Source organism: Helianthus annuus, chromosome 14, assembly GCF_002127325.2.
Source record: "Helianthus annuus cultivar XRQ/B chromosome 14, HanXRQr2.0-SUNRISE, whole genome shotgun sequence".
Taxonomy (NCBI): Eukaryota; Viridiplantae; Streptophyta; class Magnoliopsida; order Asterales; family Asteraceae; genus Helianthus; species Helianthus annuus.
The window spans coordinates 7246741-7269329 of NC_035446.2; the positions used below are offsets into that span (position 1 = coordinate 7246741).

General features: G+C 38.0%; 3 protein-coding genes across 3 annotated transcripts; all 3 read left to right on the top strand.

The window, feature by feature from the left end:
- The first annotated feature begins 9514 nt into the window (after nucleotides 1-9514).
- On the top strand, nucleotides 9515-17360 carry LOC110908027 (pre-rRNA-processing protein TSR1 homolog). The gene is made up of 21 exons (XM_022152930.2): nucleotides 9515-9655; nucleotides 10040-10116; nucleotides 10674-10751; nucleotides 10850-10981; nucleotides 11152-11202; nucleotides 11603-11746; nucleotides 11850-11972; nucleotides 12730-12807; nucleotides 12896-12982; nucleotides 13061-13183; nucleotides 13285-13368; nucleotides 14113-14211; nucleotides 14311-14511; nucleotides 15208-15283; nucleotides 15368-15471; nucleotides 15544-15803; nucleotides 16140-16226; nucleotides 16312-16542; nucleotides 16643-16721; nucleotides 16795-16858; nucleotides 16941-17360. The coding sequence occupies exons 1-21, from the start codon at nucleotides 9562-9564 to the stop codon at nucleotides 17054-17056; spliced, it is 2388 nt and encodes a 795-aa protein (XP_022008622.1). The 5' UTR covers nucleotides 9515-9561; the 3' UTR covers nucleotides 17057-17360.
- A 3129-nt stretch (nucleotides 17361-20489) lies between these two features.
- LOC110906369 lies at nucleotides 20490-21059 on the top strand. The gene has a single exon (XM_022151513.1). It carries the CDS (start codon nucleotides 20490-20492, stop codon nucleotides 21057-21059), a length of 570 nt encoding a protein of 189 aa, XP_022007205.1.
- A 58-nt stretch (nucleotides 21060-21117) lies between these two features.
- On the top strand, nucleotides 21118-21474 carry LOC110906368. The gene has a single exon (XM_022151512.1). It carries the CDS (start codon nucleotides 21118-21120, stop codon nucleotides 21472-21474), a length of 357 nt encoding a protein of 118 aa, XP_022007204.1.
- Nucleotides 21475-22589: the final 1115 nt, after the last annotated feature.

Consider the following 22589-nt stretch of genomic DNA (forward strand, 5'->3'; position numbering starts at 1 on the left):
TTGCTGTGGATTATTTCACAAAGTGGGTGGAGGCCAAAGCACTCGCCTCAACTACTGCAATGATGGTGCGCAAGTTCATTTGGGAGCACATCATTTGTAGGTTTGGTCTTCCACTCAAGATCGTAACAGACAACGGCACCAATTTCGCTTCTGAAGATCTCCAAAAATAGATGAAAGAAATGAATATTGAGCACACTTTCTCTTCCGTTGCGCATCCTCAAGGCAACGGCCAAGTAGAAAGTGTCAACAAGAGTATCGTCGAAGGGATAAAAGCCCGCCTGGGCACAAAGAGAAGAGGCTGGGAGATCAGCTCCCGAGCATCCTGTGGGCTCATCGAACCATGCCGAAGACAAGCACTGGCGAAACCCCCTTTAGCACGGCTCAGAGGCGGTTATCCCAGCTGAAATTGGCCTGCCCTCGCCGCGCTTGACAGCAGTCAACCAAATAGATAACGAGGCAGAGCGTCGTCTTTACTTGGACTTACTCGAAAAGTACAAGACACAATTGGAGAGGTATTACAATGCAAGAGTGCGCATTTGTACCTTCACTCCAGGAGAGTACGTCTTCAGAGACAATGAAGCCTCCAATGCTGAACGCCCCGGAAAGCTAGCACCCAAGTGGGAAGGCCCATACTTGGTGCATGAGGGCTAGGAAAGGGGGCATACAAGCTGCGCACATTGGATGGATACATCATCCCGCGCGCATGGAACGCGCAACAATTGCGCAAATGTTATATGTGACTACTCTCGGCCTTGCGCCTTTATCCACTTATGTTGGCCTTGCACCTTTTGTAACTTCCTATGTCGGCTATACGCCCTTTGTTTTATTCCCATGATGTAAGTTGGCCTAAGCGCCCGTTTCCTACTTAATAAAAGCATATGCCTTATGTTTTTCTTTTACCAACTAGACTTCTATGTTACAAATGCATGTTAAACTTTTGATTAGCACGAAAACACTTCAGTAAATTACGAGCTCTTGAGTTATGCCTCCAAGGTCCTCCGCGAACATAGCGCGAGACCGGGCAGTTACACTCACACAAGAGCCACACTTACATTTATTCGCGCTAACTTAACCAAAGTTTCTAACAACGATGCAATAATTGTAACTTGACAAATGGAAGGAAAACATAAACGTCATATTCAAAAAGCGCAACAACGCAATGATTACATGATAACATAACAAAACGTCACCAGTTCGAATCAAAATAAGCGCGACCGCGCAATGGGTTACATTTAACATCTAAAAACAAAATGACAAGGCACAAAGCCTGTCAATGCTACCTACTCATAACCGTCACCACCATCATCATTGTCATGCTTATCACCATCACCATCACCATTGCCATCGCCATCACCATCACCATCATCTCCAACCGGTTCTTCATCAGACAACTCCAAGGTCTCTGGAGGGTCAAGAATCTGCTTTAACCGTTGGCACCAGTCATCATGCTCCAGTGCCTTTGCGACCAAATCCATCACAGGCAGTGATAGATGGTCGTAAGCCTTTTTAGCGCGGGCTAATGCAGCATCAGCCTGATCGGTCACAGAGCAATGACTAACATTCGAACTCTTGTCCTATTGCCTCCTCAACATGCTACGCACACGGTGACCAACCGTGCGTGAGGCATCTATGAGAGCAGCAACAGCTCCATCCAGTTCTCCAGCATTCAGGATAGAGTTGGCCATCTACAGCAAAGGCAATGGATAAGAAATAGGTTTTAACAAATAAAGCCTAAGTTAGGAAGAGAACCATACCAGAACTACTCCTCGGCCACGCATCCACTCAGCCTCGGCAACCAGCGTGTCAACGATGCCTTGAGCCTCAGAGTAGTTGTTTTGCACTACATTGAGGGCAGATGGACTCACGTCTCGCGCCTCCTCAGCTTACTGCTTGGCCTCCTTAGCAGTAGAAGCCTTGACTCTCTTAGCCCCAAGATCGATCTCTAAGGACTCGCTTTTGTCAGTTTGCTCTTGCAAACGACGTTTTAGCTCTGCAATCTCGACGTCCTTAGCCGCCAAGTCCTTATCCTTGCTGGACATCAGCGCGCTCCTTATCAGCTGCAAGATCCTCAACCTTCTTTGACAATGCAGAATTCTGGGCTTCAAGGTCGGTAATCTTGTTGCGAGCTTCATACGCGCACTGATTATCTTTTTCGCATATTTTCTTAAACTCGACAAGTTCTTTTGACAATAGCTCCTCAGCAGCGCGAAGCTTGCCCCTAAGGCCCTCACGGCCCCATTACTCCGATTTCTTATCGGACTCGAACTTAGCCTTTTCTTCAGCAAAAGCAGCATTAGCCTTCTCGAACTCCTTAGCTTGCCTCACAAGGCGCTCACGATACTTCTCCCAATCAGCGTGCTCCTTAACCATCGTGGGCCACTCACGTACGTTTTGGTGATTGGCGGCGCAAGTATTGGCCTCCCCAACCACATAAGCTTGGTATAGCCCATCGTGAGTTCGCGCCCTTTGACGGTTGACCTCACCAGGAGGAAAGGAGTTCAGGAACCAATCACGACATGCACTAAACTCCATAAAAGTATCCTTCTGCTTCAAACCCCATGGAGCTCGGTGGGGAGGATCGCCGCGAGCCTCCTCCGTGTAGGTCTTATAATATATATCGCCCACAGTATCGTTAGGGCCGATGGAAGATTGTGGTACAAACCCTCCAGCGCCACCCGCAGCAGCGGTTTTTTCCCTATGTATGGTAGAACCTGATCCCCCCAGTAGCAGAAGTTGCTTTAACAGTTTGAAGAGGGGTATCAGGTTGCGCAGGTTTGGTCGGCTTCTCAACCTCAGGTTCTTTCCTTTTCTCATGAAGGGGCTGGTCAAGCCCCGTGATACGGACGACTTCCGGACCCTGCATTTTTTCATGGGCAGTGGTAGCAGCGGCCCCGGTCTCCATAGGTTCACCACCAATAGGCTTTACCGAAGCCTTCTTTCTCTCTCTCTCTCTCTCTCTCTCTCTCTCTTTCTCCTTCTCAACAACCTTCTCAACAACCTTCTTCCTCTCCTTCTTAGACTCTACGCCAGCAGTCTTGATAGGCTTAATTATAACTTTGGTCTTCTTCAGCGCCGACTCTTGAGGATCATTAAAAACAACACCCTTCTTTTCAGGGGTTTTCTTTTTGGCCTCTGCAGAAACAAAGTGTCAAAAAGAGGTAACAACAAAGGAAGCAAGGCAATCAAAGAAACTAACCAGGAGAAAATTTATAAAGAGAGCGAAGGTTGCTCTATTTTCCAATTAAAGGGACTCCACAAGCCTTCTGCGCCACAGAAGCACCAGCTGTGGTCTCATCTCTACTTCTCTTCCTGCTGATCAACTTTTCAGCAGGCTCTTCCTCCTCTTCTTCTTCCTCGTCGTCATCAACCGCGATGGAAGAGGGAGTAGCGCCAGCATCTGGGTTCCGGGAACCCGCGCTACCTGAGCTCTTCGAACTAGCAGCAATAATCTTCTTTTCGCCCATACACGACAAACCTTCAAGTGAATCACTGAGGACAACATAATCTTCTAAGTTACTCTGAAGAAAGCGTAGAGTACCTTTATCAGCAGCACCGGCAGCCGCGCGGCTACTCCCACCCTTCTTGCTGGTCACCTCAGCATCGATGGTAATGATCTTCTTCTTCTTTGGCTTTTTCTTCTTCTCCTCTAGATCAATCCCAAGGTCGTGCAACACACCTGCAAAGATGTAAGACCAGGAACTTAGCTCTCCATTTGAAGACCCCACAGACTCCTCGCTGGAAAGATAGACAATCTCTTTCCCAGCAAAAGTTAGAGCGCGCAAAGGCCGGGGGTTAGGTATATGCGCACCTTCGGTTGAAGTAGGTGGATTGGCAAAAGCTCCAGCAACTGGATACATAAAGTGACCTTTAATTTCTTCATACCAATATTGCTCCCCTGCTTCCAGCGGGCGCATGCCCATGGACCCACCAAAGGTGGGGAAGGCAGCTTGCCAAAGATGCGCTTCTACACTCAAAATCGTCAAGTTAAGCGCAGAAAAATTACAAAAGAAAAAAGAAGAGAAGTAATCAAAGAAGTAGCTAACCTCTATCTTGAAACTTCAAAACCAGAACTTCTTTGCTCTCCGCCGGCCACTGATCACTCATCCGCGCCGCTACCAGAACGTTTTCACCAAAAATCGATTAGGTGTAGGAGTGAGCTTCAAATACCAACCCTCCTTCTTAGGAATCGCCAACTCCTCCTTCTCGATCACATCGGTCCATGGACGGAAGGTCATTGCAATCGGCATCACCTCCTCCCTATTGAAGAAGAACTTCTGTTTCCAGTCATGGAAACTCTTGGGTGGATTCAACAAGATCTTCTTAGCAGCACCCCGATCACCGAAGGAGAAGAACCCCATGTTCATGATAAGCTGATAGAACACCCTGAACTTCTCCACTGTGGGTTCTATATGATGGGCACGACATAAAAATTCGAAATGTCGCACCCTCACCATTCCAGGTGGACTCATCTGCGAAATATGAAACCCATAATAATGAAGTATATGGGCCATGAACTCCGTCGCCGGCAACCGAAAGTTGCCCTGTAAGAAGAAGTCTTCAAAAAGGGTAATATACCCCGGCGGTGCATCGGCGGCCGTCTGGTTCTGGTCGGGGTATCGGGCATCCCACTCCGGGGGAAACTGGAAGCCCCTTGTAATCTGCTCGAACAAACCCAGGTCCCATTTAAGGACACGAAAGGGACCTTCCTTACCAGGGTTTTCTTCTTGAGGATTTTCTTCAGCCATGGAGATTTAAGTGAAGCTTTGGAATCTTGTGGTAAAATTTGAAGATTTAAATATCTGCACTTGAAGATCTGCTAGTGTGCTCTTCAAAAGTCTGAGGATTCAAAGAAAATTCAAGAGCAAATAGAAGGAAAAGATAGCAACAGAAGAAGAAAGGTGATCTTCTCTCACCCCTCATCGAATATATATACCCGTCGCATTTAATGCGATGGGTAAACGTGCCGAGATCACCGCGCACGTGACTAATCAGGAGACGCCACGTAAGGCGGGATTCTAGGAGTGACGGTTACCACGCGCGTGTGGGCCTCACTTGCCTGACGGAAAGCCGAACCGTCAGGAACAGCGTCATCATAACCGTGTCAGCAGTCAACTCAAACGTCGCCTTCAACGACATTTTCACCAACCTGTCAGAATTCGAAAGTCGAGGTTTTTCCCGCCCAAAATTACTAAAACTTCAAGCAGAAGTTACTCAAGCTGCGCAATATACATAGTCATGCAATGAGCCTGCACACCTAAAAAGCAGTGAATCATCATCAGCTAAGTCCGGTAGTCGCGTCGTAGTAACTGACAACCAGTTACACACGCGCCGTCTACCAAAACAAAGCAAGCATTTTTCATAACTACTACTTTCTTTTTCCAAGTCCAGAGCTCCAACCACTTACTTCGCGCATGGTGCAGCACTGGACCGGGGGGACTTGAAGGGGTATGGTCCCAAAAAGCCGCGCGAACCTTCCTACAGGTCGCGCGTGAGACCATACTCCTTACTTAGCAAGATGTTCAAACCCAGGCTCGCGCGGGTTACTTCAACAAGGACCAACCTCGCGCGAGGTCTGAACAAGAAAAGAGCATCAATTTTATAGTTAACATTCTGAATAAGAGCCTTCAACCACCCATACCCTGCGTGGCTAGTTACGTGTTCAACAAGGGTCGCGTAGGGCTATGGCGCAGGGCCTCTTCAGAAGGTACACAAGGTACAAGTGGCAGAAGAAAAGGGCCAATCCGCGTCCTCCAGGCTGTGCTCAATCGTGCTCCACGATCGTCTTACGTGCAGTAGACAGAGAGTACATAAGGACGCCTACGTGGCACCAATCACGGGACGACGACACCTGCCACATGATCTCCACTTACCTGATAATGGCAGAGGGACAACAAGGCCGACAACAGGGACACGTGGCTCCAATCAAGGTGCACCAGTACCGGAGAGCTTCTAGAAGGCACTAACGGCCGATACTAGTAAGACAAGAAGAATATTCACTATTGTCGCTTTACGGCCGAAGGCCCATCAGCCCAACTCCTCTTACACCTCTCCGGCTATAAATAGGACCCTTCATTCACAGGTTAAAGGACTCTCACTCTTATCACTCACTCATTTCCTCAAAGCAGATACTTATTCTCACGCCGGAGTCTTGTTAAGAGGGAAACCCCCATATTCCCCTCTTAACGAGCTAACGGTCTTCTGTTTTGCAGGATTATTGGATCATTAAGGAGCTCAGAAAGTCATAAGAAGATTAACCCTTATGGTAGAAACATAAACCAAGCTAATCATCATCACTACACACTTCTACATCATCTTCTCCATTAAAAACACATGTTTTCATCTTGAAATCACCTTATTTGGACTCCTTGAAGGTAGTTCTCACTCAGTTGCTTATGCAAACTGTTGTGTGACGTCATCTCATCAAGATTGGTCCAGATCTAAAGGATTTTCACACTATTCAACACAAATCTCAACAAGATCTCAACATTTTCAACTGTTTTCAAACTTTTCTTCAACTTTCTTCAACTTTTTACTCAAAACCGATGGAATCTAGACTCATTCAGGCTCTCTACTCATTCTCTAGTTGAGAACCGGTTTGAAAACAGATTTCCACCGGAGAGATGGCCGACTAACGGGTCAGACATGAAACTTCGTCAAGAGAAGTGAGTCTGATCGAATGGGGTGATTCCCATCCGATCGAATGAGTTAAATCTTGGTGTCTTTTCGTTGTTGACACGTGATCAAGACGTCTCCGTTAAAACTCAAATGTTTTGAACTTAGAAAACTTTGTAAAATTTTCAAAACAACAAATTGCAGTTCGAGTGGCCATCCGATCGGATGACCATCCGATCGAATGACCATTCGGCCAGGTGACATGTCCTTTGTACTAACACTGGTTCAAAACGATTTGACCAAATTTCAAACTATCAAATTCTCGAACGAATAGCCATCCGACCGAATGACTTGGCATCCATACTTTGCGTTATTTAAACGCTACAACGAAAACTTCAAAATTTTCAAAACGATTTACAAACACCCACACCTCATTCGAATGGCCATCCGTTCGAATGGTCATGCGGATGACCATCCGCTCACATGACCAACCGCTCACATGACCATCCGCTCGAATGGATATTCATCCGTTCGACTCACCGTTCGACACTTAACTCATCCGACACTCTGTTTGCACGCTGTTCAACGCTTATGCTACTGTTCTATGCTCAGGCTAATTCCAACGCGCTCCCTTCAATCCAATCAAGGCTGTGTTTATTTGTTAAACACATACTGTGATTATACTCGGACCCATTTTCTTTTAACGCACTTTTGGGTGTTACATACGTTCTCTATCAAACACATCAACACACAACGCAAACACTTTTAACGCTAATCGCTTCCGCATGTTATTACGTGAACTATGAATGCTTGTTACTATGTTTAGACAGTGTTACACTCTACCGCCTCTAGCAACGATAGTACTATAGTTTGGACTCAGCACCTGTCGTGGACAGGGGTTGCTAGGGATCACATCACCTTACTTCACGTGTCCGCTGGGCATGTGTCACGCATACTCTACAACGCAGTCTTGTGTGGTTAAGTGTGAACATAGTTAGATAGTTACATGCTTCGACCGTTACGTGATAAATGCTGGTTATGCGTAAACGCTTTCTCATACTATATACTATGCAAACTTGTGTACTCACCTTTACATTATATGTATTGACTTTATTTTAACGTATGTAACAGGTTGATAGGATGCTATGCTATGCTATGCTATGACGAATCGAGATAGGCAGTCTAGAAACTACATCAATAGAAATCTAGGTTGTCGGACTTGTTTTGTTCGAGAGGAACTCGTTATCTGTAATAATTACTTGTTGAATATTTGTTGATTGGTATGGGATAATTAACCTTTAAAATATTGGTAACAATTAGTTGTTATGGACTCTTGAGCAATCTGGTTCGTCTAATGCCGCGCCCCGATGTTTCCGCCATCGATTGGGGTGTGACACATATAACATTATATTTTATTCAACACGTACAATATACGAGTTAATTTTAAAGATATATCCTTTTTATTATTTATTACATAAAATTACATTTATACAAAATAAAAAAAAAAAACATAGTAAAATGTTATAATAAGTAAATAGTACATCAATATTCATTTTTAAAAGACAAATCTTGACGAGTGTTTGTGTTAACATATGACATTATATTTTATTCAGCAAGTGCAATATACGAGTTTTTTTAAGAGTATATTTTTTATTATTTATTATATAAAATTACACTTATGCAACCGTGTAACACATGTGGTTGTAACGCTAGAGAAATATCAAAACTACTTCGTAGAATACCTATAACACTAAAATACTACTATGAATTATCTACTTAAACCCCGCTGCGAAGCGTGGGTAATAATCCCAGTTTTTTTTATTGCGTAACGCATTCTTCTTTCCGAGAAAAGTTCCCGTACAAATATACTTATCGTACAAAACGTAGGAAAGGTATGAAAAAGAGAAAAAAAACATGGTGACATTTTTGTAATTATTTACTCATAGAGTAATTATCAAAATTACCATACAAATAATCTTGTAGAGTAATTACAAGTGTATCAAAATAACTCTAATAGTTTATCAACATACAATTCAAAATTACCCTACAATATCAAAATTACCTTACAAGGTCATTTGTAGAGTAATTATGATACTCCATAAAATTACCCTACAAAGATCAAAATTATCATACAAGAACATATTACAAAATTACCATACAATATCAAAAACCCTACAAGATCACTTGTAGGGTAATTTTGATAATTACTCTACGAGTAAATAATTATGAAAATGCACATTTTTTCAGTAAAATCTTTAGTTCGTACATTTTGTACATTAAAAGTATTTGTATTTGATCTTTTGCCTCTTCTTTCCCACTCAACTTAGAGGGTGTTTGTGGTTGAGTTTTGAATGAGATTTTTAGATTATTGAGTTTTGAAATCGTAAATAATAAGTTTTGAGTGTTTGGGTAAAAAATTAAAAAATTGATTATTTGTGTTTAGAAAGTTACAAAACGCAGTTTCCAAAAGCAGCCCCCCTACTGCAACAAAACACAGTTTTACAAAAATTGATTATTTGCGTTTAGAAAAGGATTTTCACTTGTTTATTTTTTTAAATATATATTTGCCAAACACTCAAATAGTTGATTATCTAATTATTGTGATATCAAGCAACATAATCAAATCCAAACACTATCTTTCAATGTCACGTTTTGTTACAGTTAATTATATGATTCTGATTATTTAAAACACATAATCTATTTTCAAAATTCAACCCCAAACACCCCTTATTCAACAATAACAAAAAACTTCTAAAAAAAAGAAAGAGAATTAATGGATCGGGTCACACCAATAGATAGGTAACTTTATACGGGCTAAGCTAATTGATCCAGTGGGTCGTAGCCCAGCCCATTACCTAAACATTTCACCAAAAACACAAACATAACATAACGTTCTTCGTCTTAAATCCCAGTTAGGGTTTATTCTCTTCTTCACCTCCAGCACCAACAATGGCGGGTAGTTCTCGATCTCAAGTTAACAAGTCACACAAGACTCGTTTCGCTTCCAAATCCTCCCGCAACCTCCACAAAACATCCACCAAAGGTTTCCTTATTCATTCATCTATTTATTTACAACAAAACTTATCAAATTCTCAAGTTAATTATCTTATTCTATTGTTAAATTGTTTTGAGAACTTATTTACAATATGTATTTTATGTTAATTATCTGATTCTGTTGTTGAATTGCTTTGAGATATTTGTTACCATATGTATTTTAAGTTAATTATCTGATTCTATTGTTCAGTTGATTTTGAGATTTTATTGACAATATGTGTTTAGTTTAGTTATCTGATTCTGTGGTTGAGTTGTTTTGAGATATTATTTACAATGTGTAGTTCCAGTTAATTATTATTTGATTCTGTTGTTGAATTGTTTTGAGATTTTATTTACAATATGTTTTTTTAATTGTTTTATTATTGGAACTTAGATAAGAGTAAGATTAGCAAACCTGATCGCAATGTGGTTAAGGGAGCTCGGGCTGCTCGACTTCAACGTAATAAAATGGTAATTTGCAACCTTTACACTTTGCTATTAGTTATGAACTTATGATGGGTTATAACTTAAATAAAAGTTGATGTATAGTTCGGTTTTTGGTTTCACAAAATATGAATTCGGTTCGAACTGAATAACCTGAATAACTAATAATGGTTATTAAGTTTTGCTATTTAGCACAACCCAATATAATAACAACTTATGGTAAAAAAGATTTTTCAAAAATATAAAAAAGTTAATTGGTTTATTCGGTTGCTAATGGAAATAAAAAACCGAACCAAATTCAGATTTGTTTTCTGTTTACTGTTGAACTACATGTTTTTGGTTTAGACTGAAAAAAGTTTCAAAGAATAAACCAAAAAACAAACCAAATTTTGGTTTAGAGGTTCAAGCTTTGAACGGCGTGAATTCAGTACGGTTTTTTGTTTCAGCGGAAAAAAATCTCGAAACTGATTAAACCTAAAACCGAACCGATGAACTCCCTTTTTTAAGGTTTCATACTAGCAAAAAGTAGCTTGAAACTAGATATATGTAGACGGTGCATAATATTTGGTTTTTGAATGATGTAGATGAGAGAGCAGAAGAGGGCTACCCTTTTGAAAGAGAAAAGGGCTTCTAGTGGAACAACTAGTGCTCCCCGTGTTATAGTGAGTTTTCTTGATAACAACGTCGACTTTACTTTATTGACCTTGTGAATCATCAATAGCTATAACTTACAAAATCCCAATTCGTTTCCGTAAATCAGGTGTTATTTGGGCTATCTGCTTCTACAAATCTAAGCTCACTAGCAAGCGACCTTTTAGCATTACTCTCAAATGAGAATACAGGAATTCACTTCCCAGCAGTTGCATCATCCGAGTATCGGCTAAGAGCAACGGTAGGTTGACTTGTTGTATCTTTTATCGATTTATATAAAAAGTATTTGCAAGAGGTTGACACAAGTCACAATATGAAATATATTTTATCACATTCTCAAGTTTTACTTTTTTACTTGTTACATAACACTATATAAAGTTTAGTATATTTTACCATTACTTGTATCTGTAGGTCCTACAAGCACCTCATGGTGATTTGATGGCATGTATGGAGATGGCCAAGGTACTTAACCTTCATGGTTTTCAAACATTTTGTGTCTATAAGCTATTTGTGTGTGTGTGTGTATATATATATAGGGTTGGGTTCAATTCAGAACTCTAAATAATTGCAGAACTTTCAGAACTTCTAATAAACAATCACTTTATTTATATAAATTTATATTTACTGTAATTTTTATCATTTATTATATGTATTTTTATGATTACATACCTGTTAAGAGTAGTTTTATCATAAAAATACATATAATAAATGCTAAAAGTACACTAAAAATAAAAATATATAAATAAAAAGATTGTTTATTAGGAGTTCTCAAAGTTCCGCAATTATTTAGAGTTTTGAAATGAACCTAACCCTATATATATGTTGGTGGAATTAAATTAACGCTTGTATATTTCTATTAAAGATGGCAGATCTGATAGTTTTTGTGGCGTCTGCTAACTGTTCAAGCGAGCGCGGTAGTTCCAATTATTACGTCGATGAATTTGGCTCTCAATGTCTCTCGGTGTTTAGATCTCTTGGTTTACCAAGTACTGCTGTTTTTCTTCGTGTAAGCACTTTTCAAATTTGTATGCTTTTAAAAGATTAATATAATAATATGTATATAAGAAGTTTTTTGTTTTATATTGACAGTAGAATCTTTTGTTTATCAGGATTTACCATCTGATTTAAAAAAGAGAAATGATTTAAAGAAAGCATGTGTTTCTAGCCTCTCTTCAGAATTCCCAGAAGATTGCAAGTTTTATCCAGCAGATACTAAAGACGACTTGCACAAGGTACCTGTGATTTATAATGTATTTTTATTGCATATATGATAAAACTTTCTGAATTATCATGTTAATTTTATATTTCTATTCTTGGAATGAGAATTTTGTAAATCATATTTGACAGTTTGACACGCTAAGTCTGTATTAGGAACTTCATTATTTTAAGACAAATGGTGTGTTAGGTTTCATGGCTGGAAACGAACAAGACATTGTTCGTGTTCGTTTGTTAAATATATGTGTTTAAAAACTATTCATGAACACTTACCGAACCGGATTTTATGTTCGTGTTCGTTTGTAAGAAAATGAACGTGCTCGTGTTCGTTTGTAAGAAAATGAACGTGCAACAAACGTTCATGAACACAAATGGAAACAAAAGAACACAAACAAGTGTTCATGAACAAAATATATAAAACATTGATACTTCTTAAATATTTTATTTGTCCGGATTTTGAAGAATTTAAATAAAATATAAAAAATAAATACACTAATGAACTATCGAACACAAACGAACATAAACGAACACGTTACGGAACGCTCACGAAAATAAGTGAACGAATGCGGCTTCTGTTCATGTTCGTTCATTTAATTAAATGAACGGAATTTCTTGTTTGTGTTCGTTCATTTATTAAACGAACGAACGTAAACGAACTTCCCGCTGAACGGTTTACGAACAGTTCACTGAACTTTCGGTTCGTTTGCAAGCTAACCTGTCTTTGACCGTTAAGATATGTATTCTGACTTGTAATTTGACATGGATTTTATGCAGTTCATGTTTCTTTTCAAAGAGCAAAGGCCCACGATACCTCATTGGCGTACCCAACGACCTTACCTCATGGCTCACACGGTTAATTATTAATATTCCCACTTTAGAAATGCATATATTTTATTATAAATATATCTGATATCTTTTTGTGTATTTTATACGATGATAGGTGGATATGGTGGCAGATGAGTCCGGAAAATGTACCCTTCGCATCACCGGCTATCTTCGAGCCCGCAATCTTTCCGTAAACCAGCTAGTATGTATTCATTAAAGTATTTACCACACACTTGGCGGTATAAAGTTTTGCTTAAGCGTCTAACGTGTTTTTGGTCAGGTTCATGTATCAGGCGCTGGGGATTTTCAGTTGGGAAAGATTGAACTTCTCAAGGATCCATGTTCGTTAAACGCTAGAAAAGATGGGGATTTCATGGATGCAGATGAAGTAAATGATTTACAAGTATAACTTCTTTAAGTACTGCTGGATTCATTATGTTTTCGTTTAGTATCTGCAAACTTGCCAACAGTGTTAACTTAATATCGTGATATGAAATTTTGCAGGTTATCAAAACTTTACTCCCGGATCCGATGAAGCAAGAGCCTTTACTTGTTGAAAACATACCCGACCCTCTTCAAGGGGAACAGGTAAGGTTTATAGAGGATTTTTTAGCTTTTTGTTATGTATCAAATCAATGTTGACATATTCACAAGAAGACATTCGTTTCTTCTTTTTTTTTTCTCTTCGTTTTTTAATCTGGGTGCTGTTTCAGTCGTACAAGAACACATTCGTTTCTTCTTCTTTTTTTTTTCTCATCGTTTTTTAATCTGGGTGCTGTTTCAGTCGTACAAGAACACATTCGTTTCTTCTTTTTTTTTTCTCTTCGTTTTTTAATCTGGGTGCTGTTTCAGTCGTACAAGAACACATTCGTTTCTTCTTCTTTTTTTTCTCTTCGTTTTTTAATCTGGGTGCTGTTTCAGTCGTACAAGAACACATTCGTTTCTTCTTCTTTTTTTTTTTCTCATCGTTTTTTAATCTGGGTGCTGTTTCAGTCGTACAAGAACACATTCGTTTCTTCTTTTTTTTTTCTCATCGTTTTTTAATCTGGGTGCTGTTTCAGTCGTTTTTTCCCTTCAATAACTTGCTACTTCAGGCTGCTTTTTAACAGTGATTATTTATAAAGTGAAGAATTTTTAATGCATCCTGTAAATAATTCTAGTTAACCCAATTTCTTTTTTGGTCTTTATTTAGAAAACATTATTTGCTTTTGTTAAAGTCTGATTATTAAGGGTTAAAACCTTTGTTCCTTTTTTCAAAAAGTTATTGTTATTTTTTTTCTATTAGTTTTCAAGACACTACAAAATTTGATTTTTTGTTTTTTTTATATACAGACATGGCCAACAGAGGCAGAAATGGAAGAAGCTGATAGATTACATAAAGAAAAGAAGCATAAAAAACGGTCTCTTCCCCGGGGTACTTCCGAATACCAGGTAAGTAGTTATTTTAACAAGTGCCACATATTGACATATTGTTCATTTGATGGTACCAAAATTTATACAACATAATTTTATATTGTATTTACTTTGCAGGCTGCTTGGATCGTGGATGAATCTGACGTGTCAGGTACAGAAAGCGATGATGACGGTTCGGAAAATGGCATGGTGGTTGATGAGGGAGAACATGACGTTACTGGTCAAAGTGAAGGTGGGAAGTTTGACCATGAGTTTGACCAGGCTTCACTCAACCTTCGGGATTCTGATGAAGAAACCGAAGCTGATTCTATGATGATGGTATCTTAAAAAACCTATTATAGTATTATGTTATGTCCTTGCTTCAATGGTGTTTATTTGTGTGTTTTTCGTAATATATATTTTGCTAAGTTATGTTCGGAAACAAAACTACAAGTGGCAAATGGGTCAAAACAGGCGGCCTTTAGTATGGCTTGAAACAAGATGGGCCAAGTGGGGTTGACCCAAAACACGTTCTTTAAAAAGAAGTTTTTAAAATAGTTAGTTTCAAAATTTATCTGAAAAAATATTACAATAAATATTTACTTTTTCTGAATAAATGAGTTGGGATGTTTTCTGCATTTAAGACACTCTTTGGGACCCATTCATCTCATATGATCCATTTATTTTTTTTTTTTTACGTAAGAGAGAACATAATCCAAATCGAACCGTACAAGTAAATTGGTCGGAATTGACACCTCTAATTGCAACCTAGGAAACAATTTATACAACTTTGAGGGCAAGTAAGTATACAGATGGTTTTTATTTTCATAATGTATCAACTGTATATATGGACATCAATGATAACAGTCATCAAACTTTTACTTTATACTAATTATTTTATACTGTTCTGAATTAAATAAGTTGTAAGCATATATGTGTACATTAGCTAGTATGAAATGTGAACTGCTAGTGGTTTAGATATTTCAATATATGGCTGGGATGGATTTCAAAGCAAGATATATTATTTGCTTGCAGGATAATGATAATCTGACGAAGGAGCAGATAGAAGAAGATATTCGAAAAATAAAAGAGGCACATGCTGAAGATGAGGGTATGAACTGATTTCTTGATTATAAAAAAGATTCTTAGTTTTTTATGTATTTATTTTTGAATTTAATTGGATGCTTTGTTTCAGAGTTTCCTGATGAAGTGGATGCTCCAGTTGACATTCCCGCTAGGAAACGGTTTGCTAAATACAGAGGCCTTAAGTCGTTTCGGACATCTTCATGGGACCCTAAGGTAAGCTCTATATATACGACGCTATGATTCTCATAGTTTTTATCCTCTTTTTAACCTTATTCATGTTTTTAGGAATCACTACCTCCAGAATACGCCAGAATTTTTGCATTTGATAATTTTACTAGAACACATAAGCACGTTCTGTCTAAAGCTAGAGACATGGAACAAGGAAATCCAGATGAATGTGTGCTTGCAAATTCTTACGTGGCACTTCACATCAGCCAAGTCCCGGTTCATATTGCTTCAAAATTATGCGCTCTCGGGAAGACGATGCCGGTCATTGCATGTGGTCTTTTGCAACATGAATCAAAGATTTCTGTTCTGCATTTTAGGTATCGTATTAAATTTTAATTTTAATATATTAATTTGCATAAAAAATTATAAAATGAAAAAAATCGGATATTCGGGCCGTGTTTGGGTTCATATGTATGACACTTTAGGTCGTGTTTGGGTCAACCCATGAATATCCGGATTGTGTTCGGGTTCATATGTATGACATGATTTTCGGGTTGGGTCGGGTCGGGTTGAAGCTGCCAACCCGCGAACACAGCCTGTTTAGCACCCATAGGAGGCATAAAGTATAAATAGGGTTCGTTTACAGCCCTAATTATGCGTCCATGGTTATGTGGTTGACTGGTCTCAAAGTTTTAAATGTTTTGTTTTGGCAGGTTAAAGAAACACGAGACATACACTGATCCCATAAAAGCCAAAGAAGAACTAATATTTCATGTTGGCTTCCGACAGTTTATCACAAGGTATCACTTATCTCTGTTATATGTTTTCTATATCTACCATCATTCATACATTGACCACTTCAAATTCTGAAAAAAAAAATTGCAGGCCAACTTTTGCGTCCGACAATTTTAACTCAGACAAGCATAAGATGGAAAGATTTTTACACGCAGGAAGATTTTCTATAGCTTCAGTATATGCACCAATTTCTTTTCCTCCTCTTCCTTTGATTGTTTTGAAGAGTAGAGGTGATTCTCTTGCACCCGCGTTGGCTGCTGTTGGCTCGTTAAAAAGTATCGACCCTGATAAAATTATTTTGAAAAAAATCATCTTAACCGGGTAAGAAACTTGTCATGTATCTATCAACCTTTGATATACGTATTGTTTTCCCGCGTCAGAATAGTTGATGAAAATCGTGTAATTTATTGTTTGATTTCAGTTATCCTCAACGTGTTTCAAAGTCGAAAGCTGCAGTCAGATATATGTTCCATAATCCAGAGGATGTGAAATGGTTCAAGGTATGTGTTTCTTTTTTTCTATTTTATACATTAGTTTATGCGGTTTTTTTCTGACGAGTTTGTCATGGTACAGCCTGTGGAAGTTTGGACAAAATTGGGTCGCCGTGGTCGGATTAAAGAGCCCGTTGGTACACATGGTACGTCGCTACCAAGATTTGTTTTCTCTATCTGAATTAGGAATATCTAATAAAAGTTGTATTTTCTGTCATATATTTGTAGGTGCGATGAAGTGCTTATTGAACGGTGTTCTCCAGCAGAATGACACGGTATGCATGAGTTTATTTAAGCGATCATATCCCAAGTGGCCGGAACATTGGTTCCCGATGTCCGCTTGACCCGTCCATTCTTCGCTACGGTTCCTTGGATGCACGCACGTGTGTGTTGGACATGGTGATGGAATGAAGCTTTGGTTCAGATTGATTACTTGTGGCTGCTGCTGCTGCTGCAACTGTAATCTCTTCTCCATTATCCTCCTGCCTAAAGGTTGGTGGATCATGAAAAAGTTTTGGTTGTATATTATTTATTATATTATATTCTCTTTATTGTATCGTATTTGGTGATTACAATATGATTCTTTTGAGTGAAGTGTTCTAATGTCAAATTGATTGTAATTGAATGGTTTATATTGCTTTTTATATTTATTTTTTCTTTTCGTTTTTATGGGTTGATTTGAATTATATCTATACTAATAATAACTAGTTTAATTTAGAGAATCTGAATAAAATTTGAATGGTATAAGTTTTGAGAATTTGTAATTATATATCTATTTATTTCTTTCTTTATAAATCTCGCAAGTTAGGGGTGTCCACGGTTCGGTTTTTGGGTAAAACTAAAACCGAAACCGAAACCGAAATGTCGGTTTTCGGTTTTGAAAACCGCAACTTGCAAGTTCTTTGTTTACAGTCTTTAGATGATTCAAAATATACCCAAACACGTAAGTGAAAGATTTCAAGTCATCGGTTCATATCTTTTAATGCTAATATACTAGTATATGTAAAAAGTTTTCATAGCTATTATCATACCAGTTGCAGCTCAAATACTCTCATACGTGGCTTGAATCTCGAATGATTTTGTTTCCCAGTTGAGTTTTGCGTTTTAGTTGCCCGTTCGTCTGGCAACCACCGTAGAAGCTCAGCCTAATAGCTTGTAGCCTAGGGTGAATTCAGTATGGGCGAGGGTAGTGTTGCACAAAAAACTCGTACCTGGGGAATAATCTGGAAACACTTTTTTTACCCGAGTATTTTGTGCCCATAACCATACCCGAACCTACCCGATTTATACATGAAAAAACTCAAAACCGGGTTATTCTTTTGTATCTGAAGTCAGTTTTATTAAAAGTTAAAACCTGATGTTGAGTTTAACCATTGCTAATGTTTATTAAAAGTCAGTTTTATTAAATGTCATTTTCGTCCATGTGGTTTGTTCGATTATGCCAGTGTAGGCCAAATTTCTAATTTGTACCATTTCAGTCCCTAACATTCTTAAAACATCCCAATTCCGTCAAAAAAAAAAAAAAACTAATGTTGAATTGAATAATTGGACAGACCACACGGATGAAAATGATAGTTAAATCATGGTTTTTTTTTTTTTTTTGGATAGAACTGACATGTTCCAAGAATGTCAGGGATGAAAATGATACAAATTTGAAATTTGACCTGAACATACATAATTGGACAAACCACAAAGACGAAAATGACAACAAACCACAGGAACGAAAATGGAAGTTAACTCTAAAAATAATTAAAACAAATTGCACTAATATAAAGTTTAACTAACATGAATTTACAAAGGTATACCTTGTTTTTGGGTTTTTTAGTGTTTTGATTAAACCCAAAAACCCATCAACTATTTAGGGGGTGTTTGGCATTCCTTTTAACTTATATCTTATTAACTTTTTATATGTTATAAGTCAGAAGTTAGAAATTTTAACTTCTTGTTTTCTCCTTTTCAAGCCGTAAAACTCCTTTTCAACCCTTACTCAAACACTATCAAAATGACTTATTAACTTTTTATAAGTCAATAAGTTAAAAGTAGCTTCAAAATAAGCTAACCCAAACACCCACTTATACCAACTTATAGAGTTATAAGGGCTAGAATGTAAAAAAAAAAAAAAAAAGAGTTACACTGTCATTTTCGTCTATACAATTTAATAATAAAAAAAATCATAAAATAGCGTATTTTAAATATCACATAAATGTAACAAACTTCGCTACCCCTTTCATATCCTACCGATAACATAACCAAATACTAATAGGTAGGGTCTTTTTGTCCAATATCCATATCTTGTATCCATACCTTAGGGGATATGGAGTGGGTGGCAAAAGGTGTTTGCCGCTCGGGAACACCGTCGCCAACCAAGTTTGCCGCGCGATGAAGTTTCCTCTTCAGCGTTTAATTACCGATCGACAAAAGGCCAAACAATTTGACCGTTGAGCATGTAACGGCTTTAAAGCCGTTTAAAATATATATATATATATATATATATATATATATATATATATATATATATATATATAGGGTAGGGATATGGTAAAAAGTGTCCAAAGTGTAAGAAGTGTAAGAAGTGTTTTAAGCCATTGGATCTTTGATCTAATGGTTGAGATCAATAGGGTATTAAAGTGTAAATTGTGTTTTAATTAGAAGGGGCTTTTGTAAAATTGAAGGGCAATAGTGACTTTTCCAACATTTCAAATATGGTAACCGTTTCAAAACCACCCATCAAACTCCTAAAGATCAGCGAATTATATGTAACCGCCATCAATCTCCAAAAAAAAAAATCAGCGAATTTCTTCATACTTTAAAACATTCCCAGATTTTTAAAACGTAATCGCAGATTCAAGTCATGGTGTTTTATCTGGAGACATTGTTGATGGCGTGGTGTTTTATCTGGAGACATTGTTCATGGCGTAGTGTTTTATAAATACAAAACATTCCCAGATTCAAGTCATGGTGTTTTATCAGGAGACCTTGTTCATAGTGTGGTGTTTTAAACATCTATGATTCAAGTCATGGTGTTTTATCAGGAGACATTATTCATGGCGTGGTGTTTTATCTGGAGACATTGTTCATAGCGTGGTGTTTTATCTGAGACATTGTTCATGGTGTGGTGTTTTATCTGGAGACATTATTCATGCCGTGGTGTTTTATCTGGAGACATTGTTCATGGCGTGGTGTTTTGTCTCCAGATGTTTAAAACACTATGCCATGAACAATGTCACCAGATAAAACACCACGCCATGATTCAAGTCATGGTGTTTTATCTGGAATCCCCAGCAACCTTCTATGAATATAACACCATACAACTTAATAGAACACCAGAATAAAACACTATGATACACATTAACCTGCATCGCTGGACTCCCTAAATATATTTTGTTCAAATCGGAGAAGATGATCTGAATCGGAGTTCGGAGAAGACGATGACGGAAGGTTAACAAGATGACGTGAACTGTGATCAATCCCTAAACATTCTCATAGTCAGTTTTTTTTTTTCAGTTATATTGTAAATCAATTAAATGACAAAAAAATACAATTACTAATCTACCCTTTTGAATTAATTAAGAGGAGGGACACTTGTCATTCCAAGATTATTTCTTACACTTCTTACAAAAGACCCACTTTTTACAGGATCCTCTACCTATATATATATATTTTCTTTTAAAAATTAAACTATAAATACCTAACATAAATCAAACCCAAATACTTTCAAATTTATACCCCAAGCAAACAAAAAAATACCAAACACTTACCCAATCATTACAAAACAAAATGGCGGATGAACTCCCGTTATGGTTTCCACCCGATAGTAGCGACGATTCATCCTATAGTAGCATTCTTTTTTTTTTCCAAAATCTCATCAAATACGCCGAACTTCAAGACATGGGCACATCTAACCGAAGGAGATATACTGAACATCAACGTGAGGTGGGGCATGAGACACTCATGGCGGATTATTTTGACAAACACCCGAAATACAATGACGATATTTTTCGGCATAGGTTCCGTATGTCGAAACGTTTGTTTCTAAAAATTGAGAGCGGCATGGAAGAAAACGACTCGTGGTTTCAAGAGGCCCTCGATGCGCGAGGTAGGAAGGGCGTTACGCCGTTGCAAAAGGTGACATCAGCTATTAAACAGCTCGCAACTGGTAACACTCCAGACGAGAACGACGAGTACTTGCATATGGCCGAAAGAACTTCCCGCGAGTGCCTAGAATATTTTTACGACACGGTTTGCAAAATATACGCTCCCGAGTTCTTGCGTAGACCGACAAGCGACGACATGGCACTTTTATACGAAGCTCATGAGGAAAAATCACCTTCCAGGTATGTTCGGTAGCCTTGATTGCACCCATTTTGCTTGGCGATTTTGTCCCACGGAGTATCGAGGCCAATATATGCGAGGAGATCACCGATATCTGACTGTTATGCTCGAAGCGGTTGCATCTCAAGATTTATGGTTTTGGCATGCTTTTTGCGGTCCACCAGGTTCACAAAACGATATCAATGTGCTACAACAATCTCCGTTACTTTTAACAGAAAGAAATGGAACCACGCAAAAATGTCCATTTTACATTAACAACCATTTATACAAACGTGGTTATTTGCTCGTGGATGGAATCTACCCTCCGTGGTTCGTGTTTGTGAAGTCGATCCCATACCCTCACGAAGTAGACGAAAAGAAACTCAAGAGGCAACGTGAGGCGGCAAGAAAAGACGTCGAACGAGCTTTTGGTGTTTTGAAGGCGAAATAGGGTGTATTGAGTCGGCCTATGCGAGCAAGAACAGTTAGAAAAATTAGGAGTGTTGTGTACACGTCTATTATTTTACACAACATGATTTTGAAAGACGACGGAAACATGATAGCACCGGTGCACATTCGGGATCCTCCGGTCGAGCCCGCTCTAGACGATACAGTGTTGGGCGAGTTGATGGATGAAGACACACATTGGAGACTAAAACATGATCTCATAAATCATCTCGCAAGTCAAGATTTACCCCACCTTTTGGTCGATTCCGACGAAGACTAGTTTAATTTATTTCAAGTTAATGTAATTTTATTGTTTTTTAGTTTAATGTAATTTTAATGTTTTTAATTTAATGTAATGTTATTGTTAATTTATTCTACATTTATTAAGTTAAACAAGTTTTGTAAAAAAATAAAATTAAATCAGTATCCGAAAATAACTCATTGGTGGTTACAAGATTATTTTATCATTTAATTGTACTTTAGAGTAAATTACATTATTACCCTTTTTCTTTAATATAATTGAAGGACACATATTAATACTAGATTATTTCTTACACTTATCAGTTATCACACTCTTAACTTTTTTTACATGATCCTTAATCCATTACCTCTTTTTACATGATACTTAATCCATTTAACCGAATACAACTCTTTTTGTATCAAATGCTCTTTTAATGATGAAATAAATTGGATGTGAATTAATTAGTTTGTTCTTCCACCATTACAAAATTCGCTTATTACTATATATTACTATTATTACTATATATTACTATATATTAATAAACAAAATGAAATAAATAGTGTTTTTAATATATTATAATAATATATATTTTTTAATATCTTTACTATTCTAATATTATAATAACAAATAGTACCGGGTAGCAGTATCGAATTTTTCGAACTAAAAGATTCTTAAAATCATTTCGGTACCGACTTTTGGCGTTTTCTGTACCAGGCTGGTGCCGGTTTTTACCTTCATGTACCAATAACTGTATTGTCGGTTTTTACCTTCACATGCCGATAACGAACCGGACCGTACATGTATTTTCGATACCAATATCGGTTGACACAAAACCTATCCAACTTAAGAAGTGAAGAAATGATTGTTATTATTATAAT